A 20,378-nucleotide genomic window follows, 5' to 3' on the forward strand; every position below is an offset into this window, starting at 1 on the left:
GCCTGCACAGGGCTATCCACAAAATAAGGAGTCTGGGGCTGGAGGTGTGGTCACAAAGAGAAGGATATTAAGGGCTAAAAATTAAGAAAATTATCTGCTCAAAAGAGCTGAGTAAATTCCGTCATTCAATCTAGAGACGGGTATCTGGAGCTGCGAAAAGAATCGAAGGAAAATGGTGTTGAGGTAACACTTCAGTGAAAGTCGAGTTGAAGATGGGAGTCAGATGTTTGTGTTAGGCGGTGGACAATCTGGTCGCATATGTGTTGGCTCATGGGATCGAGTGGTGCTGGAGACAAGGTGAGACCGAGTATTGGGTTTTAGTGGCGGCAGGGAGACCGGCGGGGTTCCTCCAGTGAATTGGAAGTGCTTGTCATTATCCAAAGTAGGTCCGACCCCGCGGCATATTTTAACCAATGAACTTATAGGATCCCCTGATCGACGTCCAGCTTTGACCAATGGCCGCTCGATAAAGTTTGGGGTCGGGACCGCGAAAGAAACTTTTCTGGGCTTGGGCCGCGCGTTCCCCGCTCCCGGACCGGACTGCAACGACTGACCGACGCTGCCGTCTCTTTGCGGCCCTTCGATGCGCCCGTGGCTTAGGCGTAGTGCCCGTAGTTTGTCGCTACTCAGCCGACGGGGCTGGTGATGGATGCGGACTCAGCGAGCTGAGCTCTGGCTAAGTTCCGCGTGTTCCCGCCGCCCTTTGTGCCCGCCACCACGCCGTCCACCCGACTCTTTGTAACCGGCACCGAGGGCTGAGCTCCCCCCCTTAACTTTTGCCCCGGTACCTGCAGCTCGGCTTCACCATGTCTCGGTTCCCGTTCCCCGTCTCGTTCTGTGTCCTGGCGTTCAATCTGTTCTGTCTCCCCGCTCGGCCTGAGCTCCAGGCGCCGAGTTGCTCCGAGGTGATGAGAGCTTCCAGCCCGCGGGAACTCAGCGGCGGCCCCTCCGGGGAGGTGACGGGTAAGTGAGCGGGGATGGGGGGAGAGTCGGGGACATCGATAGAGGCTGGGTTGGCAATTATATTTAGGAACTTCAGCGTGATGGGGGAGAGTGGTTGTGGGGTGGAAGGGAGGTGTCGCCGGGTTTGGGTTAGGAGGGGACACCTTCGTGAATGGTAGCGGGATTGGAGGCAATCTGCTAGGGGATGCCTCTTGCAAGATGAGTGACTGAAACAGACCAACTTCTGTCTGTTGAGGTTTGGTGGATGTTCCAGGTCGTTTTTTCTTTCCCAGGTAGACTGACTGCTTCTATATCCACACAACTCTCGCTGGCCATTCCAACTAGAGCTGGATTAATGTTCATTTTAACTCTTCTGTGTGTTTCTATGTATAGGCAACTAAATAAAACAGTTATTTCCAATTGAAGTCCTCTGGTCGATGCACTGACACAGTGTATTTCACAATATTTGCTATTTTTAATCGATGTTGAAGTTATTTTACAAATAATGGGAATCTGGAAGCATTTGTCTCCAAAATGATTTCAAAAGAACTCTTATCAGCACTGGTGTTGTTGTAGAGTACCAGTTGTGTCTGATCTGTGAGTATATGTGTGTGTTGTAATCTACTGGTGTTTGTTTATATTTGTGATGAGAACATATGAAATAAGAATACAATCCAGCTATTCAGTCGCTATCACCTGCTTTAATACCTTTTGTGGTATTAATTCCCATACATTTGATTCTCCTAAAACTGAAAGAAAGTTATGCAACATGGAAACAGGTCCATAGCTGTACTTGTCCGTGTTGACCTGACCTAAGCATATCTTCTTGCATTTGGCCCTTATCCCTATAAACCTGTCCTATTAGTTTAAATGTTATAATTGTGCCTGCCATCCCACTTCCTCTGCCAGCCTCATACAAATGCCTACTTTCTGAGTGGGCAGGAGGGAACAGTAAATTGACTCTTAGAGCTTCTTTAAATCTTTCTTCTTTCACCTTAAACCCATGCACTCTTGGACTCCCTGCTCTGGGGGAAAACCTTTGATGTCAATATGCTTGCCATCTATAGATGTTTGTCAGAGTCTTGGATGTCAAGCCAAATTTCCACAAACTCCTAAAGAAGTAGAGGTGCTGCCGTGGTTTCTTTGTAATTGCACTTATGTGCTGGGCCAAGGACAGGTCCTCCAGGATAATAACATTGAGAAATTTTAAGTTGCCGACCCTCTCCACCTCTGATCCCCTAATGTGAGGATTGGCATGTGGACCTCTGGTTCCTTTTTCTGAAGTCAATAATCAGCTCCGTGGTCTCGCTGACATTGAGTAAGAAGTTGTTGTGGCACCACTCAATCAGATTTCAATCTCCCTCCGGTATGCTGATCCGTCACCACCTTTGATTCAGCCTACAACAGTGGACGTGAATATAGGATTAGAGCTGTACTTCATCTCATTGTCATAAGTGTAATGTGAGTAGAGCAGGAGGATAAGCACACAACCTTGTGGTGCAACATGCATCGCAGCCTGGTGTGGGAACACCAATGTCCTTGAACAAAAATTCCTTCAGAAAGTAGTGGATACGGCCCAGTCCACTCTGGGTAAAGCCCTCCCTGCTATTGAGCAAATCTCCATGGAGTGTTGTTGCAGAAAAGTAGTATTCATCATCAGGGACCTCACCACCCAGGTCATGCTCTCTTCTCAATGTTGCCATCAGAAAGAAGGTGCAGGCAGCTCTTCAGGACTTGCCATCGGGTTCAGGAACAGTTATTACCCCTCAAACATCAGGCTCCTGAACCAAAGTGGATCACTTCACTTGTCCCGTCAATGAAATGTTCCCACAGCCTATAGACTCACTTTCGAGGACTTTTCATCTGATGTTCTTGAGATTTGTTTATTATTACTTCTTTTGAATTTGTACAATTTGTTGTCTTTTGTACATTGGTTGAACACCCATGTTGGTGTGGTCTTTCATTGACTATTATGGTTATTCTGTGGATTTATTGAGTATGCCTGCAATAAAATAAACCTCAGGGTTGTATATGGTGACATACATGTACTTTGACAATAAATTTACTTTGAATTTTAATGGGACAGTTAGAATAACAGAATTAGACTACTTGGCCCTTCAAGTCTGCTCACCATTCTATCAAGGTTGATTTTATTTTATCCTTCACAACCCCATTCTCCTGCCTTCTTTCTGTAACCTTTGATGCCCTGACTAACCAAGAAACTACCAACTTTAAACATAGTCAATGACTTGGCCTCCACAGCCATCTCTGGTAATGAATTCCACAGATTTACCACTCTTTGTCTAAAGAAATTCCTCCTCATCTCTGTTCTAAAGGAATGTTCCTGTATTCTGAAGCTGTGCCCTCTAGTCCTAGACTCCCTCATTATAAGTTCCTCTCAGTCCACTTTACCTTTATCATTGAAAGGTTTCAATGAGATCCCTCATTCGTCTAAACTCCAGCCAGTACAGGCCCAGAGTAATCAAAAGCTCCTGATACATTAACCCCTCCAGTCCCAAAATCATTCTCTTGAACCGCTTCTAGACACGCTGTAAGGCCAGCACATCCTTTTTAGATAAGGGGCCCAAAGCTGTTCAGAGTACGTCAAATCCTGCATGAGGACTCCCAAGTCCCTTTCCACCTCTGATCTTTGAATTTTCTCCCCATTTAGAAAATACTATATGATTTTAATCCTACCAAAGTGCATGACTATACACTTTCCTATACTATATTCCATCAGCCATTTCTTTGCCCATTCCCCCAATCTGTCTGTCCTTTGGAGTTTTCCTGCTTCCTCAGTGCTACCTGCTTCTGCACCTATCTTTGTATGATCTGTAAACTTATCCACGAAGCTCTCAATTCCCTCATCCAAATTATACTTTGGGAGTCACATTCTTGTATCCCTAGGTTGCTGTTCTACAACACTTTCCAGAGCCCATCAATTCCCCATTGTGTCTCCCCTTTTACATCTTCTCACCTGTTCATCACTTCACCTTGGTGCCCTTCCATTTCTCCCACAGTCCATTCTCCTGCCCTTACATTTTCCACCTACTGCATCCCAGGCTCATCATCCCTCTCCCTCACCCACCTGGAGTTTCACCTTTCACTTTCCAGTAAGAGCTCCTTCCCGTTCCCCACCTTTTTATTCTGGCATCTTCCCCCTTCCTTTCTAGTCTGAAACATTTCTGAAATGTTGGCTGTTTATTCCTGTGTGTAGATGCTGCCTGACCTGCTGTCTGTGTGTGCGCGCGTGCGTGTGTGTTGCTCTGCAGGCCCCTGCTGTTTACTGCCCTCATTTTAATACCCAAAATGCAGCATTTTGCAAAAATTTCATCTGCTCTTTCTTGGCTCACTTTCCCAGTTGATCCAGAGCCTGTGGGAATTTTACATAACCTTTGTCACTGTTCATTATGAGTGTTATCTTCAGATTTACTCACTGTACCGACTACTTTCTCATTTAAATCATTATTACAGATGGCAAACAATAATGGATACAGCACCGATCCCCATGGCACACCACTGGTCACCAGCTGTCAATCTGATCTATATAGTTGGAGACTGAGCTTCTACTTCATTCTAATGTTGGATAGTGAATTCCAAAGAGTTATTGGCCCTCAGCTGAAGAAATTTCATCACGTAATTTGCCATAATTCAACAGATGGGGTGGACAGTACTGATCCCTGTGGCACCTCATTGGTTAGAAATCATAGTTATTCTATTCCTTTGCCATAACCTTTACTTCTGAACACCTATTTATGCAAAAGAATTTTCCTGTAAAATGCCATGAGAACTCTGCAATACTCTCATTCATAAGATTGAAATATAAGATTATGTCTATTTAATCTTTCTGCATAGCAAAAACCGATATCCTGGCAATCAATCTTGTGAACCTTTGTAAAGGACTGACCAATCAACCATGTTCATATTGACCAGCAAGGCTATATCTGTCCTTGTCCCTTTACCCAGAACACAGTACATAGTATTCTGTCTCTTGGCGATTCAAGGGCTCATGTAGGTACTAAACATTGGGCAGATTTCAACCACCCTCTAGGTGGTAACAGTTCATTTGTGGAGCCCCTCTAAACCTTTTGTCCTTTACTTAAACTTAAGCAAATGCTTTTGTCCTATCTACTTTACCAATGCCCTTCTGAATTTTGTATTCCTCTATTGGGTCTCCTCCTGTTGGCCTGCAAACAAGTACAGCCTGTATGGTCTTGAGTGTATCTGAAATGCTCCATCCCAGGCAATGTTCTGATGAAAGTTCAATGCACTTGTATCTTTCCTAAAATGTATTCTTCTATTTGACACATTACTTGAACTGTGGCCTAACCAATGTTTTATAAAGTTATACTATGACCTCTGTGCTCTTGTGTACCATGTCACAGCAAATGAAGGCAAGTATCCATTATGCCTTCACCACCTTGTCTCCTTTTGCCACCAGCTTGAGGGATTCTATTCCTCGATACCCAAAGCTTTGATGTGAATTGTGTATGATCTAATCTTGCTAACCCAGCCCCTCCAATATGCATCACCTTACACTGGATCACGATTAAATTTTGCTGTTACTCTTCCCATTTTATCAAATGATCAATGTCATCCTGTAACCTATCATCATCTGCATATACGAAATGCTACCAATTTTCGTAATTGACAAACTTGCTATTCACCATACCTTCTACATTCATATCCTAGTTGTTAATATCTACAAGAAGCAGTTTTCTGTAGGGATCATTATTGCAAACCACCAGTCACAGCCTTCCATAGCAAAAGCAATCCTCCACCATTGCCCTTAACATCTCCAAGACAATTTTCAATTAAATTTGCTAATTTGCGGTGAATACCCATCTTTAACCCATTGGACCAGTCACTTTGGGATGTTATCAGTGGTCTTGACGAGACTGCCATGTCAGCTAGATTGTCTCATCCGTATGTTTTCTTTCCTCGTTGAAAAATTCAATTATATTGGTCTGACAGATTTCCCCAACAAAACTATTTTCTTTCATTCATCCGTCTTTAGTCCTATCCCTCTTTTTGCATTACCATCTCTACCTCAGTATGCCTGTAATTATCTAGTTTATCCAGATGCCCTTCTGGAATAACGGTACCACAGTTATTAGGCACCTCATCTGTGGCCAGTGAAACTGAAAAAGCTGTCTGAACTGCAGCAATCTCCACCCGTTCCTCAAACTAACACCCCATTTCTACAGTAGACTAGGATGAATCTTATAAAGCCCTGGTCTACCTTTACCTTACTAAAACATCTAATAACCCCCTCCCTTTTAGTAACTTTTCTAGAATTTGACAAGGTGCCACACATGAGGCTACTTACAAGATAAGAGCCCATGGAATTACGGAAAAGTTACATACGTGGATAGAGCGTTGGCTGATTGGCAGGAAACAGAGTGGGAATAAAGGGATCCTTTTCTGGTTGGCTGCCGGTTACCAGTGGTGTTCCACAGGGGTCCGTGTTGGGGCCGGTCCTTTTTACATTGTACATCAACGATTTGGATTATGGAATAGATGGCTTTGTGGCTAAGTTTGCTGACGATACGAAGATAGGTGGAGGGGCCGTTAGTGCTGAGGAAACGGAGAGTCTGCAGAGAGACTTGGATAGATTGGAAGAATGGGCAGAGAAGTGGCAAATGAAGTACAATGTTGGAAAGTGTATGGTTATGCACTTTGGCAGAAGAAATAAACGGGCAGACTATTATTTAAATGGGGAAAGAATTCAAAGTTCTGAGATGCAACGGGACTTGGGAGTCCTCGTACAGGATACCCTTAAAGTTAACCTCCAGGTTGAGTCAGTAGTGAAGAAGGCGAATGCAATGTTAGCATTCATTTCTAGAGGAATAGAGTATAGGAGCAGGGATGTGATGTTGAGGCCCTATAAAGCGCTGGTGAGACCTCACTTGGAGTACTGTGGGCAGTTTTGGTCTCCTTATTTAAGAAAGGATGTGCTAACGTTGGAGAGAGTACAGAGAAGATTCACTAGAATGATTCCGGGAATGAGAGGGTTAACATATGAGGAACATTTGTCCACTCTTGGACTATATTCCTTGGAGTTTAGAAGAATGAGGGGAGACCTCATAGAAACATTTCGAATGTTGAAAGGCATGGACAGAGTGGATGTGGCAAAGTTGTTTCCCATGATGGAGTTTATATGAGAGGGCATGACTTAAGGATTGAAGGGCGCCCATTCAGAACAGAAATGCGAAGGAATTTTTTCAGCCAGAGGGTGGTGAATCTATGGAATTTGTTGCTACGGGCAGCAGTGGAGGCCAAGTCATTGGGTGTATTGAAGGCAGAGATTGATAGGTATCTGAGTAGCCAGGGCATCAAAGGTTATGGTGAGAAGGTGGGGGAGTGGGGCTAAATGGGAGAATGGATCAGCTCATGATAAAATGGCGGAGCAGACTCGATGGGCCAAATGGCCGACTTCTGCTCCTTTGTCTTATGGTCTAATTTCACTGCTTCTCCCTTTCTGATTTCTTTTTTTCATTTCTGAGGTAAAAACATAGGATTTAAGCCATTCAGCCTTGAGTTGTTCTACATTTAGTATGTCTGATCATTCAAATTTATTCCCCATGTCCCATGATCTATTTAGCCAGTAACACCATACCTAACTCCTCAATTATATTTAATGATTTGGTCTTAACTGCTGTCCATAGGGGTTTACCACTCTGGTGAATAAATCTAACCCAACCCTAATCCTCTCCTCAGTCCTGAATAGTCTGTCCCGTATGGTCTGCCCTGTATCCTTAAGTTATGACACCTCATTCTAGAGTTCCTGACCACTGGAAAGTCTTCCCATGGAGATGGTCTGTCCAGTCCTGTCAGTAGTTAGTTTCACTGAGATTCTCTCCTGCTCTTCATATTTGAGAACATAAACTCTGTTGTCTCAATCTCTGCAGTCACTAGTGCTACCATCTTGGCATTTACTCATTTCCAATCTGGAAACTTGGAATTTATGGAAGTTTGTAAGAATCCAAAGAAAACTTAGCTATCACCTTCAGATTCCAAAAAAATGTGTCATTAGGTTGTGGGGATTTATTATCTTAATCTTTTAGTTGCTGTTTCTTCAGTGACAATTTCTTTTTGATCCTTATTCACTCTTGTAACTTTTTTTTGGAAGCTTTCTTCTATTAAGTTTTGACTTCTATGAAAACACGCACAAAATATGTTCAATTTTGCCGCTTTTTCTTACTACTCAAATATATTTTTCTCATCCTATATTTAAAGGATGCAAATTAACTTTTGCTAATGTTTTCCTTTTTGGAGTCCCCTGAAGCTTTTGATGTTTTTGTTTCATGTAGTATTTATTTTGTATTCTACTTTCCCCTTAGCTATCTTCCTTACAAGCCAATTATTGGTATACTGTTATTCTACTGCATTTTAAAGTAATTAGGTTATTGTGCAGTGTGTTTGTGGGGAATTTACCTGTCCCTCTCCTTCCCATGATGAATTAGGTGAGCATTGTTTAGTCACAGTTTGCATTGCTTCCCGCATGGAGTGTTGTACATGAATCTAGTCTATGGAATGTTGAATGTTGTTTATAAATGTGAAGTTTGGGAATTTTTCAAACTCTGAAAACTTGCAGCTAAGGAAACCAAAACCTTGATTGTCATCATTACAGATGCTGTAAATTTGTTTGGGAAAAACTGAGTGTTTTTGTATTTGGCTGTGTGGTATTCATGAGCAAATCTGCTTGGCTGTTTCATAAATGTTCAGATGAGTTCAAACAAGTTTAATCAGCATTTTGCATCTTAATATTCACCAAGAGAATTTCAGCAAGAAATTGTTTGTCTGTTGCTGGCTAAATGAAATGCTGGTAAATGTAATTAGACCTGAGCTATTTTCTTTTTCTTTTTTATTTCTATTGCCCCTCTTTCTAAGCCTGTTGCTTTTATTTCTTGTTTGAATGGCCAAATGGGTTACATTCTCCTCACAAACAAAGAACCTGGCTATTTTGCTCCAGTTCTTGAAGGACCACCAAGGTCTTCATCTTCTGCAATGTAATTCCACAGTGCTTTCAACAATAACAAAAATGCATGACTGAATAGCAGAAAAATGCAGCATCTTGAGAGCATTGAACTGTGTCTCAGCTGCTGTCACTACACAGACTAGCTCGGCTGCAATCTACTCAGGCATCCCTACAATGTTACAGGGCTGGGGCTGTACATCGGCTTTTATTTTAGTCAGTCAACACTTATTTATTTGCAAGACTGATCTTGGTAATATTTTCCAAACTCCTTGCTTTTGTGCATTTCCTCTACTGTTCTACTTTGGGTTGGGAAATAGGTAGTCGTAACTTAAAGATCCAAATGAATTCTACCTTTTGATGCTAATTTTGATTCATCTTATGTGACGTTAAGTGCAGATGGAACTGGTCCACTTTCCCACCAGATTGTTCTGTCCACCACTCTTTACCCCTTCATGTGTTCAAGACTCTGGTATGGAGATTTCGCGTGTTTGAATGTGGTGCCCGCAAAGTTTTGAATCTGAATTTTGGACACACATTCTTTAAATTTAAGATGTCAGGCTTTATAAAATTCGATTTTTTTTTCCCCTGTGCGAGGTGTTATTCCACCACCACCAGAGTACTAAACAGTGGTTTCAGGTGAAGCACTTGCACACGTTAATCTATTGGTGTTATGGAATGCTGGAGCAGATTTGATGGGCCAAATGGCCTAATTCTGCTCTTTGGGCACGCGTGGAATTTTCTTGGCTGTGTTTACCATCCCCTTACTTAAGCATTCCTTACTTGCTACTTGCATCCATGGAATGAATCAGTTGATATCAAAGTTCAAATTTAAAAGTATATAAAGGTCACCGTATACAGCCCTGAGATTAATTTTCTTGTGTGCATGCTCAATAAATTCAATAAGCACAATAGAATCAATTGCCTGGATTATCAGCCATATACAAGGAAAATATATGTTTGCTCTGTATTCAGTCAGTCTGGAACTGAATAGATGTTGTACATTTCTGCTCAAGTCATGTTACCTTCTTCCCAAAATCTTTCTCAGCATTAAATATATTCAAACTTAGTTTCCAAAAACCTGTGGAGACATAATGCTTGCCTTGCCAGTGACTTTGGAATCCTGGTAATCAGTGTATTAAAATAAAATTTAAGGATTTGCTTTTCACAGGGAGATAGTAAAACCTCACTTATGGAAGCATGTTTTCTTCATACCTATAAATATGTTTATCTGTTTTGAATGAACAAAGTTGGCCACAACTTTCCTGGAGTAAATAATTCCAGTGATTCATCCCCCATTCAGTGATGTGTAATCTCCACATCTCAGTCATAAATGGCCCTACCCTGCACTCCTCAGCCAGGCAGTCAGAGATAGAAAAGGAATTGTTGCTGGAGTCCTAAATGAAAACTTTGATTCAGTGTTCACCAGTGAAAGGAACCTTAATGAATGTGAGGTCAGCATCAGACAGACTAATATGCTAGAGCCTGTCAAGGTTAAGAAAGAGGCAGTGTTGGAACTTTTGAAAAACATTTTCCTTTGTTCAAGAGAAGTAATACAGCTAATCCTGGGAATTACAGGCCAGTTCAAATTAAATTTATTATCAAATTACATTTGTCACCATACACAACCCTGAGATTCATTTCCTTGTGGGCATACTCCATAAGTCCCATAACCACAATAGAATCATAAGAACATAAGAAATAGGAGCAGGAGTCAGCCATCTGTCCTTTTGAACCTACTCTGTCATTCAATAAGATCATGGCTGATCTGGCCATGGACTCATCTCCACCTACCTGCCTTTTCACCATAACCCTTAATTCTCCTTCTATGCAAAAATCTATCCAACCTTATCTCAAATATATTTAGTGAGGTAGCCTCCATTGTTTCATTAGGCAGAGAATTCTAGATCCACCACACTCTGGGAGAAACAGTTCCTCCTCATCTCCGTTCTAAATCTACTCCCCCAATCTTGAGGCTATGTCCCCTAGTTCTAGTCTCACCTACCAGTGGAAACAACTTTCCTGCCTCTATCTTATCTATCCCTTTCATAATTTTATATCTTTCTACAAGATCTCCTCTCAGCCTGAATTCCAGTGAGTACAGTCTCAGGTGACCCAATCTCTCCTCATAGTCTAACCCCTTCATCTCTGGAATCAACCTGGTGAACCTCCTCTGCACTGCCTCCAAAGCCAGTATATCCTTCCTCAAGTATGGAGCCAGAACTGCACACAGTACTCCAAGTGTGGCCTCACCAGTACCCTGTACAGTTGCAGCATAACCTCCCTACTCTTAAATTCAATCCCTCTTGCGATGAAGGCCAACATTCCATTTGTCTTCTTGATAGCCTGCTGTACCTGCAAATCAACCTTTTGTTATTCATGCACAAGCACTCCCAAGTCTTCCTGCATAGCAGCATGCTGCAATCTTTTACCACTTAAATAATAATCTGCTCTTTCATTTTTCCTTCCAAAGTGGATGGCCTCGCATTTACCAACATTGTACTCCATCTGCCAGACCTTTGCCCACTCACTTAACCTTTCTATCTAGATATATGTACATAAACACACACACTCAGACTCTTCATATCTTCTGCACAATTATCACCCCAACTCTATGCATCCTTATCTTGTGGTTAAGTCTTATGCAGCACCTTATCGAACACCTTCTGGAAATCCAGGTAAATAATGTCCATCTGTTCCCCTCTATCTACTGCACTTGTTATATCCTCAAAGAACTCCAGTAAATTTTTCAAACAGGACCTACCTTTGCTGAATCCATGCTGCATCTGCCTGATGGATCCATTTCTTCTCAGATGCCTCACTATTTCTTTAATGATAGCTTCAAGCATTTTCCCAACTACAGATGTTAAACTAACTGGCCTATAGTTATCTGTCTTTTGTTACATTCTGTTTTGAACAGTGGTGTGATGTTCATCATCTTCCAATCTACCGGGACCTACCCAGAGTCCAAAGAATTTTGGTAAATTATCACCAAAGCCTCTACTATAACTTCTGTCATTTCTTTCAGTACCCTGGGATGCATTCCATCAGGACCAGGGGACTTGTCTATCTTCAGGCCCACAAGTTTGCTCAGCATTACCTCTTTAGTGACAGCTATTGTATCGAGGTCCTCACCTCCCATTGCATCCATAACAACTCTTTGCCATATTAGACTGACACAAAATAGTCATTCAAAGCCTCAGTCCTTTCCCCATCACCCAATATCAATTCCCCCTTCTTGTCCTCCAAGGTTCACTTTAGCCACCCTTTCTGCTTTATATAATTATAAAAAAGTTTACTTTCATAATCTAGCTTCCTTTTCTTTATTGCTCACTTTGTGGCTCTTTGTTGCTTTTTAAGGTGCAGAATTTTTATGGGTTGAGCTAAGAAATCACAGGGGTAAAAGGACCCTGGTGGCAGTTATATACAGGCCTCCAAACAGCTGCAGTGATGTGGACTACAAATTACAACAGGAAATAGAAAAGGCTTGTCAGAAGGGCAGTGTTATGATAATTGTGGGGGATTTTAACATGCGAGTGGATTGGGAAAATCAGGTCAGCACTGGATCTCAAGAGAGAATTTGTAGAATGTCTGCGAGATGGCTTTTTAGAACAGGTTGTTGTTGAGCCCACTAGGGGATTGGCTGTATTGGATTGGGTATTGTGTAACGAACTGGAGGTGATTAGAGAGATTGAGGTGAAGGAACCCTTAGGAGGCAGTGATCATAACATGATTGAGTTCACTGTGAAATTTGAAAAAAAGAAGCCGAAATCCGATGTGTCGGTATTTCAGTGGAGTAAAGGAAATTATAGTGGCATGAGAGAGGAACTGGCCAAAGTTGACTGGAAAGGGACGCTGATGGGAAGAACGGCAGAGCCAGGTGCAAGACAGGTATATTCCAAAAAAGAAGAAATTTTTGAATAGAAAAAGGATGCAACTGTGGCTGACAAGGGAAGTCAAAGCCAAAGTTAAAGCAAAGGAGAAGGCATACAAGGAAGCAAAAATTAGTGGGAAGACAGAGGATTGGGAAGTTTTTAAAAGCTTACAAGAGGAAACTAAGAAGGTGATTAAGAGGGAAAAGATGAACTATGAAAGGAAGCTAGCAAATGATATCAAAGAGGATACTAAAAGCTTTTTCAAGTATATAAAGAGTAAAAGACAGGTGAGAGTAGATATAGTACCGATAGAAAATGATGCTGGAGAAATTGTAATGGGAGATAAGGAGATGATAGAGGAATTGAACGAGTATTTTGCATCAGCCTTCATTGAGGAAGACATCAGCAGTATACCGGACACTCAAGGGTGGCAGGGAAGAGAAGTGTGCGCAGTCACAATTACGACAGAGAAAGTACTCAGGAAGCTGAATAGTCTAAAGGTAGATAAATCTCCTGGACCAGATGGAATGCACCCTCGTGTTCTGAAGGAAGTAGCTGTGGAGATTGCGGAGGCATTAGCGATGATCTTTCAAAAGTCGATAGATTCTGGCATGGTTCTGGAGGACTGGAAGATTGCAAATGTCACTCCACTATTTAAGAAGCGGGGCAAGGAAGCAAAAAGAAAATTATAGACCTGTTAGCTTGACAACGGTGGTTGGGAAGTTGTTGGAGTCGATTGTCAAGGATGAGGTTACGGAGTACCTGGAGGCATATGACAAGATAGGCAGAACTCAGCATGGATTTCTTAAAGGAAGATCTTGCCTGACAAACCTATTACAATTTTTTGAGGAAATTACAAGTAGGCTAGACAAGGGAGATGCAGTGGATGTTGTATATTTGGATTTTCAGAAGGCATTTGACAAGGTGCCACACATCAGGTTACTTAACAAGATAAGAGCCCATGGAATTACGGGAAAGTTACGTGGTTAGGGCGTTGGCTGGTTGGCAGGAAACAGAGTGGGAATGAGGGATCCTTTTCTGGTTGGCTGCCGGTTACCAGTGGTGTTCCACAGGGGTCCGTGTTGGGGCCGCTTCTTTTTACGTTGCACATCAACGATTTGGATTATGGAATAGATGGCTCTGTGGCTAAGTTTGCTGACAACACGAAGATAAGTGGAGGGACTGGTAGTGCTGAGGAAACAGAGTATGCAGAGAGACTTGGATAGATTGGAAGAATGGGCAAAGAAGTGGCAAATGAAATGCAATGTTGGAAAGTGTATGGTTATGCACTTTGGCAGAAGAAATAAACGGGCAGACTATTATTTAAATGGGGAAAGAATTCAAAGTTCTGAGATGCAACGGGACTTGGGAGTCCTCGTGCAGGATACCCTTAAGTTTAACCTCCAGGTTGAGTCGGTAGTGAAGAAGGCGAATGCAATGTTGGCATTCATTTCTAGAGGAATAGAGTATAGGAGCAGGGATGTGATGTTGAGGCTCTATAAGGCACTGGTGAGACCTCACTTGGAGTACTGTGGGCAGTTGTGGTCTTATTTAAGAAAGGATGTGCTGACGTTGGAGAGGGTACAGAGAAGATTCACTAGAATGATTCCAGGATTGAGAGGGTTAACATATGAGGAACGTTTGTCCGTTCTTGGACTGTATTCCTTGGAGTTTAGGAGAATGAGGGGGGACCTCATAGAAACAGTTTGAATGTTGAAAGGCATGGACAGTGGATGTGGCAAAGTTGTTTCCCATAATGGAGGAGTCTAGTACGAGAGGGCATGACTTAAGGATTGAAGGGCACCCATTCCGAACAGAGATGCGAAGAAATTTTTTTAGCCAGAAGGTGGTGAATCTATGGAATTTGTTGCCACGAGCAGCAGTGGAGGCCAAGTCATTGGGTGTATTTAAGGCAGAGATTGATATGTATCTGAGTAGCCAGGGCATCAAAGGTTATGGTGAGAAGGTGGGGGAGTGGGGCTAAATGGGAGAATGGATCAGCTCATGATCAAATGGCAGAGGAGACTCAATGGGCTGAATGGCTGACTTCTGCTCCTTTGTCTTATGGTCTTAAAGTTTTCCCAATTTTCCAGTTTCCCACTACTGTTGGCAGCTTTGTATGCATGAGCTTTTAGTTTGATGTCTTTTATTTCCTTAGTTATCCAAGGCTGGCTCTCCCTGCCCTTACTGCTCTTGCTTTTAACTGGAATATACTTTTGATGAGCACTGTGAAAAATCTCTTTGAAAGTCTTCTACTGTTTCCCAAAAGTCCCACCGTATATCTTGAGTTCCCAGTCTACACTAGCTAAATCCTCCTTCATCACAATGTCTCCATTGTTTAGGCATAATACACTGGTTTTAGATTGAACTATTGCATCCTCCATTTGTATGAGAAACTCAATCATACTGTGATCACTCTTTCCAAGAGGATCCCTAACTACAAGATGACTAATTTTACCTGTCTCATTGTACAGGACCACACTGCCTTGACCAACTTGATTCACTCAATCTATGTGCAAGTTAAAGTCCCCCATGATAACTGCTGTTCCATTCTTACTTGCCTCAGATATTTCTCCATTTATTGCCTGTGTCACTGTAATGTTATTATTCGGTGGCTGATAGACAACTCCCACCAGTGATTTTTTTCTGTTTACTATTCCTAATTTCTACCCAGATGGATTCAACACTCTGCTCCTTAGATCTTGTATCGTTTCACTATAACCCTGATCTCATCTTTAATTAAGAGCACTACCCCACCTGCCTATCTTTCTGTATTACCTAATATTCTTGGATATTTGATTCTCAATCCTCTGCACCTCGCAACCATGTCTCTGTAATGGCCACTAAATCATACCCCTTTGTACTGATTTGTGCCACAAGTTCACTACCTTGTTTTGAATACTATGGCATTCAAATAAAGTACCCTTACATTCTTGTGCTTTTAAAATCTTGTAATCTTTTTCTCTTTTGTACTTGACTTTTCTTCACTCCACTCTTACTTTTCTCTTTTTTATCTTTTGATTTTTCTTCATCTTTATCCACACTTTTCTGTTCTTTCACTTTATCCATACTTCTCCAATCTGTTGAACCCACTCTCCTACGACTTAGTTTATCCACAGTCCTAGTTATGTGATTCACTCGGATCCAGGTCTCATCACGGTTCAGGTGGAGCCCGTCCCATTGGTACAGCTCCCGCCTTCCCGAATACTGGTGTCTATTTCCCATGAATTCAAACCCACTTCTCCCACACCTATCCTTGAGCTATGCGTTTAACTCTCCAATTTTCTTGACCCTATGCCAATTTGCATGTGGTTCAGGTAGTAATCCAGAGATTACCACCTTTTTGGTTCTGCTTTTTAATTTGGTCCCTAGCTGCTCTAATTCCCTCAGCAGAACCTCTTTCTTCGTTCCCACGTGGACCACGACAACTGGATCTTCCCCTCCCACTGCAAATTCCTTCATGTCTGATAAGATATCCTGAACCCGGGCACCAGACAAGAAACACAGCCTTCGGGTCGTGCCAGAGAACTCTGTCTACTCTCCTGACTATACTATCCCCAATTACCACTACATCTCTCTTCTTTCCCCCCTGTTGAATGGCTCCCTGAACTATGATGCCACAGTTAGTTTGCTCATCCTTCCTATAGCCCCACTCTCATCCACACAGGGAGCAAGTATCTCAAACCTGTTGTTCAAGCTCAAGGGCTGAGGCTCCTCCAGCACTGTCTCTTGAATCCCAGTACCTGCCTCACTTGCACCCCCTTAGCCTTGACCATAGACCGAATTTGAGGCAGCTAATCTAATCGGTGTGACTGCCTCCCAAAACAGAGAATCCGGGTAACATCCTCTCTGATGTGCTGCAGTGTTTGAAGCTCAGATTCCAGGTCATCAACTTTGAGCCTGAGTTCCTCGAGCAGCCAACACCTGCTGCAGATATGGTCACCAGGAACCACAGTGGGGTCCACCAGCTCCCACATCATGCAGATCACCTGGTCCCGCATCATCCCTACTTTATTTAATTTGCTGTAATTTAGTGACTTTTTATTCAATCCACTACAAAAGCCTTACCTGCTACTTACCTGTGCTTCCTCGCCAAAGCCTCAAGTTCCCACTCCTGCACTGGTCCACTCACACAATGGCTACTCTGCTCTGACCCTGCTTTACTTTTATTTGCTCCTGCTAATGAATCATGAATTGATTGGTCTGCCGCTAATGCGCCAAGCCCCATGAAATGCTCCAGTTTTTAAACCTGAACTGTGTGAAGCTCTCCCCCTCCCCCTCCCCCTGAACTGATTGGTCCACTGCTAATCAATGAAAGACTGCACCAACAGGGCGGACAACCAGTGTGCAAAAGATGACAAAATGTATAAATACAAAAGAGAAAAAAATTTTAAATAGGCAGTAAATAATATAATCATAATAGGCATCCGTTAGTCTCGTGTTTCCAGGGCACAGGCCTGGGCAAGGTTGTATGGAAGACTGGCAGTTGCCCATGCTGCAAGTCTCCTCTCTCCACGCCACAGATGTTGTCCAAGGGAAGGGCACTAGGGGCAATGCAGCTTGGCACCGGTGTCGTCGCAGAGTAATGTGTGGTTAAGGGCCTTGCTAAAGGACATAACACGTTGCCTCAGCTGAGGCTCGAACTAGCAACCTTCAGATCACTAGACTGATGCCTTAACCACACGCCAACACAGGCAGTAAATATTGAAAACATAAAGATGAAGAGTCATATCTGCAGTGATCTACCATCATATCTACATCTACAATGATGAAATGCCTTGAGAGATTGGTCATGACTAGATTGAACTCCTGCCTCAGCACGGACCTGGACCCATTGCAATTTGCTTATCGCCACAATAGGTCACTGGCAGGTGCAATCTCAATGGCTCTTCACACGGCTTTAGACCACCTGGACAACACAAACACCTATGTCAGGATGCTGTTCATCGACTATAGTTCAGCATTTAATACCATCATTCCCACAATCCTGATTGAGAGGTTGCAGAACCTGGGCCTCTGTACCTCCCTCTGCAATTGGATCCTCGACTTCCTAACCTGAAGACCACAATCTGTGTGGATTGGTGACAACATATCCTCCTTGCTGACGATCAAAACTGGCACACCCCAGGGGTGTGTGCTTAGCCCACTGCTCTGCTGTCTATATACGCATAACTGTGTGGCTAGGCATAGCTGAAATACCATCTATAAATTTGATGATGATACAACCATTGTTGGTAGAATCTCAGATGGTGACAAGAGGGTGTACAGGAGTGAGATATGCCAACTAGTGGAGTGGTGCCGCAGCAACAACCTGGCACTCAACATCAGTAATCTGAAAGAGCTGATTGTGGACTTCAGGAAGGGTAAGACGAAGGAACACAAACTAATTCTCATAGAGGGATCAGAAGTGGAGAGAGTGAGCAGTTTCAAGTTCCTGGGTGTCAAGATCTCTGAGGACCTAACATGGTCCCAACATCTTGATGCAGCTATAAAGAAAGCAAGACAACGACTACATTAGGAGTTTGAAGAGATTTGGTATGTCAACAAAAACTTCTGTAGATGTACCGTGGAGAACACTCTGACAGGCTGCATCACTGTCTGCACAGTTTCGAAAGAAGCTGTAGAGGGGCGTAAATTTAGTCGACTCCATCTTGGGTACTAGCCTACAAAGTACCCAGGACATCTTCAACGAGCGGTGTCTCAAAGGCAGCGTCCATTATTAAGGACCCCCAGCACCCAGGGCATGGCCTTTTCTCGTTGTTACCATCAGGTAGGAGGTACAGAAGCTTGAAGGCACATATCCAGCGATTCAGGAACAACTTCTTCCCCTCTGCCATCCGATTCCTAAACGGACATTGAACCCGTGAACACTACCTCACTTTTTTAATATATGTTTCTGTCTTTGCACAATTTTTAAATCTATTCTACATAAATACACTGTAATTGTTTTACTTCATTATTTTTCCTCTTCTGTATTATGTATTGCATTGAACTGCTGCTGCTAAGTTAACAAATTTCATGACATATGCAGTGAGAATAAACCTGATTCTGATGTCATATATGGTACCATTTACAGTCCTGAGATTCATTTTCCTGCTGGTGTTTGTCGTGACTGTGAACAAAGTTACCAGAGAAATGCAACTGGTAGATACAAAAATCTTTATTTGGGGCACACGAGCTGACAGCTGTTGGAGTCACAAGAGAGAGAGGCTCCCCGACCCCATATCACAACACATTTTTATATATTAGAGATAAAAGGTAATAGGACTCTTTCTTTTTAAATCTTTTTATTGAATAAGTACACAAAAGGTAAACCATATAGGCACTAATACACTGTTAGAATATAATATATTACAGGAAATATTAATACAGAGAGAAAAAAATTAATATAAACAGTGCAATTTAAACATAAGGTAATATAATAGTATACTAATTTTTATATATATCAGTAAAGAGAGAAAAAAAACACCAAAAAAACACCGTGCAACTAATCTAAAAAGCAAAGCAAAGCAATGGGCTAACTAGGAATCAAGTAGAGTTAAACAACTTAAAACAATCACGTCCTCAAACCCGACCTCCATTAAAAACAGTTAAAAAAAGCAAGAAGGGAATATAAATATGGACTGAGAGAAAAAAAATTACATTAAATGAAAATGTTGAATAAAAGATCTTCAGGTCTGTTCGAATTTATCTGAAGAATCATAAAGATTACTTCTAATTTTCTCCAAATTTAAGCATAATATCGTCTGGGAAAACCAAACGAACGTAGTTGGAGCATTAGTCTCTTTCCAATGTTGTAAAATACATCTTTTCGCCATTAAAGTAAGAAATACAATCATTCTACGAGCTGAAGGAGAGAGATTACTGGAAATTTTGGGTAATCCAAAGATAGCAGTAATAGGATGAGGAGAGATATCTGTATTCAATACCTTTGAGATAATATTAAAAATGTCTCTCCAAAAAGTTTCCAGAGTAGGGCAGGACCAAAACATATGAGTTAAAGAGGCTATCTCCCCCTGACATCTGTCACAAAAAGAATTAATATGAGAGTAGAAACGAGCTAATTTATCTTTGGACATATGTGCTCTATGGACAACTTTAAATTGAATTAGGGAATATTTAGCACAGATAGAGGAAGTATTGACCAGTTGTAAAATCTGCACCCAGTCATCCGCCGAAATAATAAAACCCAATTCCTGTTCCCAATCTGACCTAATCTTATCAAATGGAGCTTTCCTAAGTTTCATGATAATATTATAAATAATAGCCATTGCACCTTTCTGACATAGATTAAGATTAATTATAGTATCTAAAATATATGTAGGAGGGAGCGTTGGAAAGGAAGAAAGTATAGTACTTAGGAAATTTCTAACTTGGAGATATCTAAAAAAATGTATTCTTGGCAAGTTATATTTATTAAATAATCGTTCAAAAGACATAGGGGAACCATCTAAAAATAAATCCAAAAACCATGAAATACCCTTAGTCTTCCAAATTTGAAAAGCACGATCCGTGGAAGAGGGAGGAAAAAATATGCTACCTAAAATAGGGATCGCAAGCCCAAATTGGTTAAGATCGAAAAA

At 42.0% G+C, this 20,378-nt stretch overlaps 1 protein-coding gene across 2 annotated transcripts in view; it reads left to right on the plus strand.

The window, feature by feature from the left end:
- The first annotated feature begins 453 nt into the window (after positions 1 to 453).
- LOC134353191 (glypican-4-like) overlaps positions 454 to 20,378 on the plus strand; it is a 201,182-nt gene continuing 181,257 nt past the window's right edge. For both annotated transcript variants that reach the window (XM_063061210.1, XM_063061211.1), the window contains exon 1: positions 454 to 963. In XM_063061210.1, the coding sequence (XP_062917280.1) occupies positions 807 to 963 (157 nt within the window). In that variant the 5' untranslated portion in view covers positions 454 to 806. The remainder of the gene's footprint in view (positions 964 to 20,378) is intronic.

The sequence above is a fragment of the Mobula hypostoma genome, chromosome 10 (genome assembly GCF_963921235.1).
Source record: "Mobula hypostoma chromosome 10, sMobHyp1.1, whole genome shotgun sequence".
In the NCBI taxonomy this organism is placed as follows: domain Eukaryota; kingdom Metazoa; phylum Chordata; class Chondrichthyes; order Myliobatiformes; family Myliobatidae; genus Mobula; species Mobula hypostoma.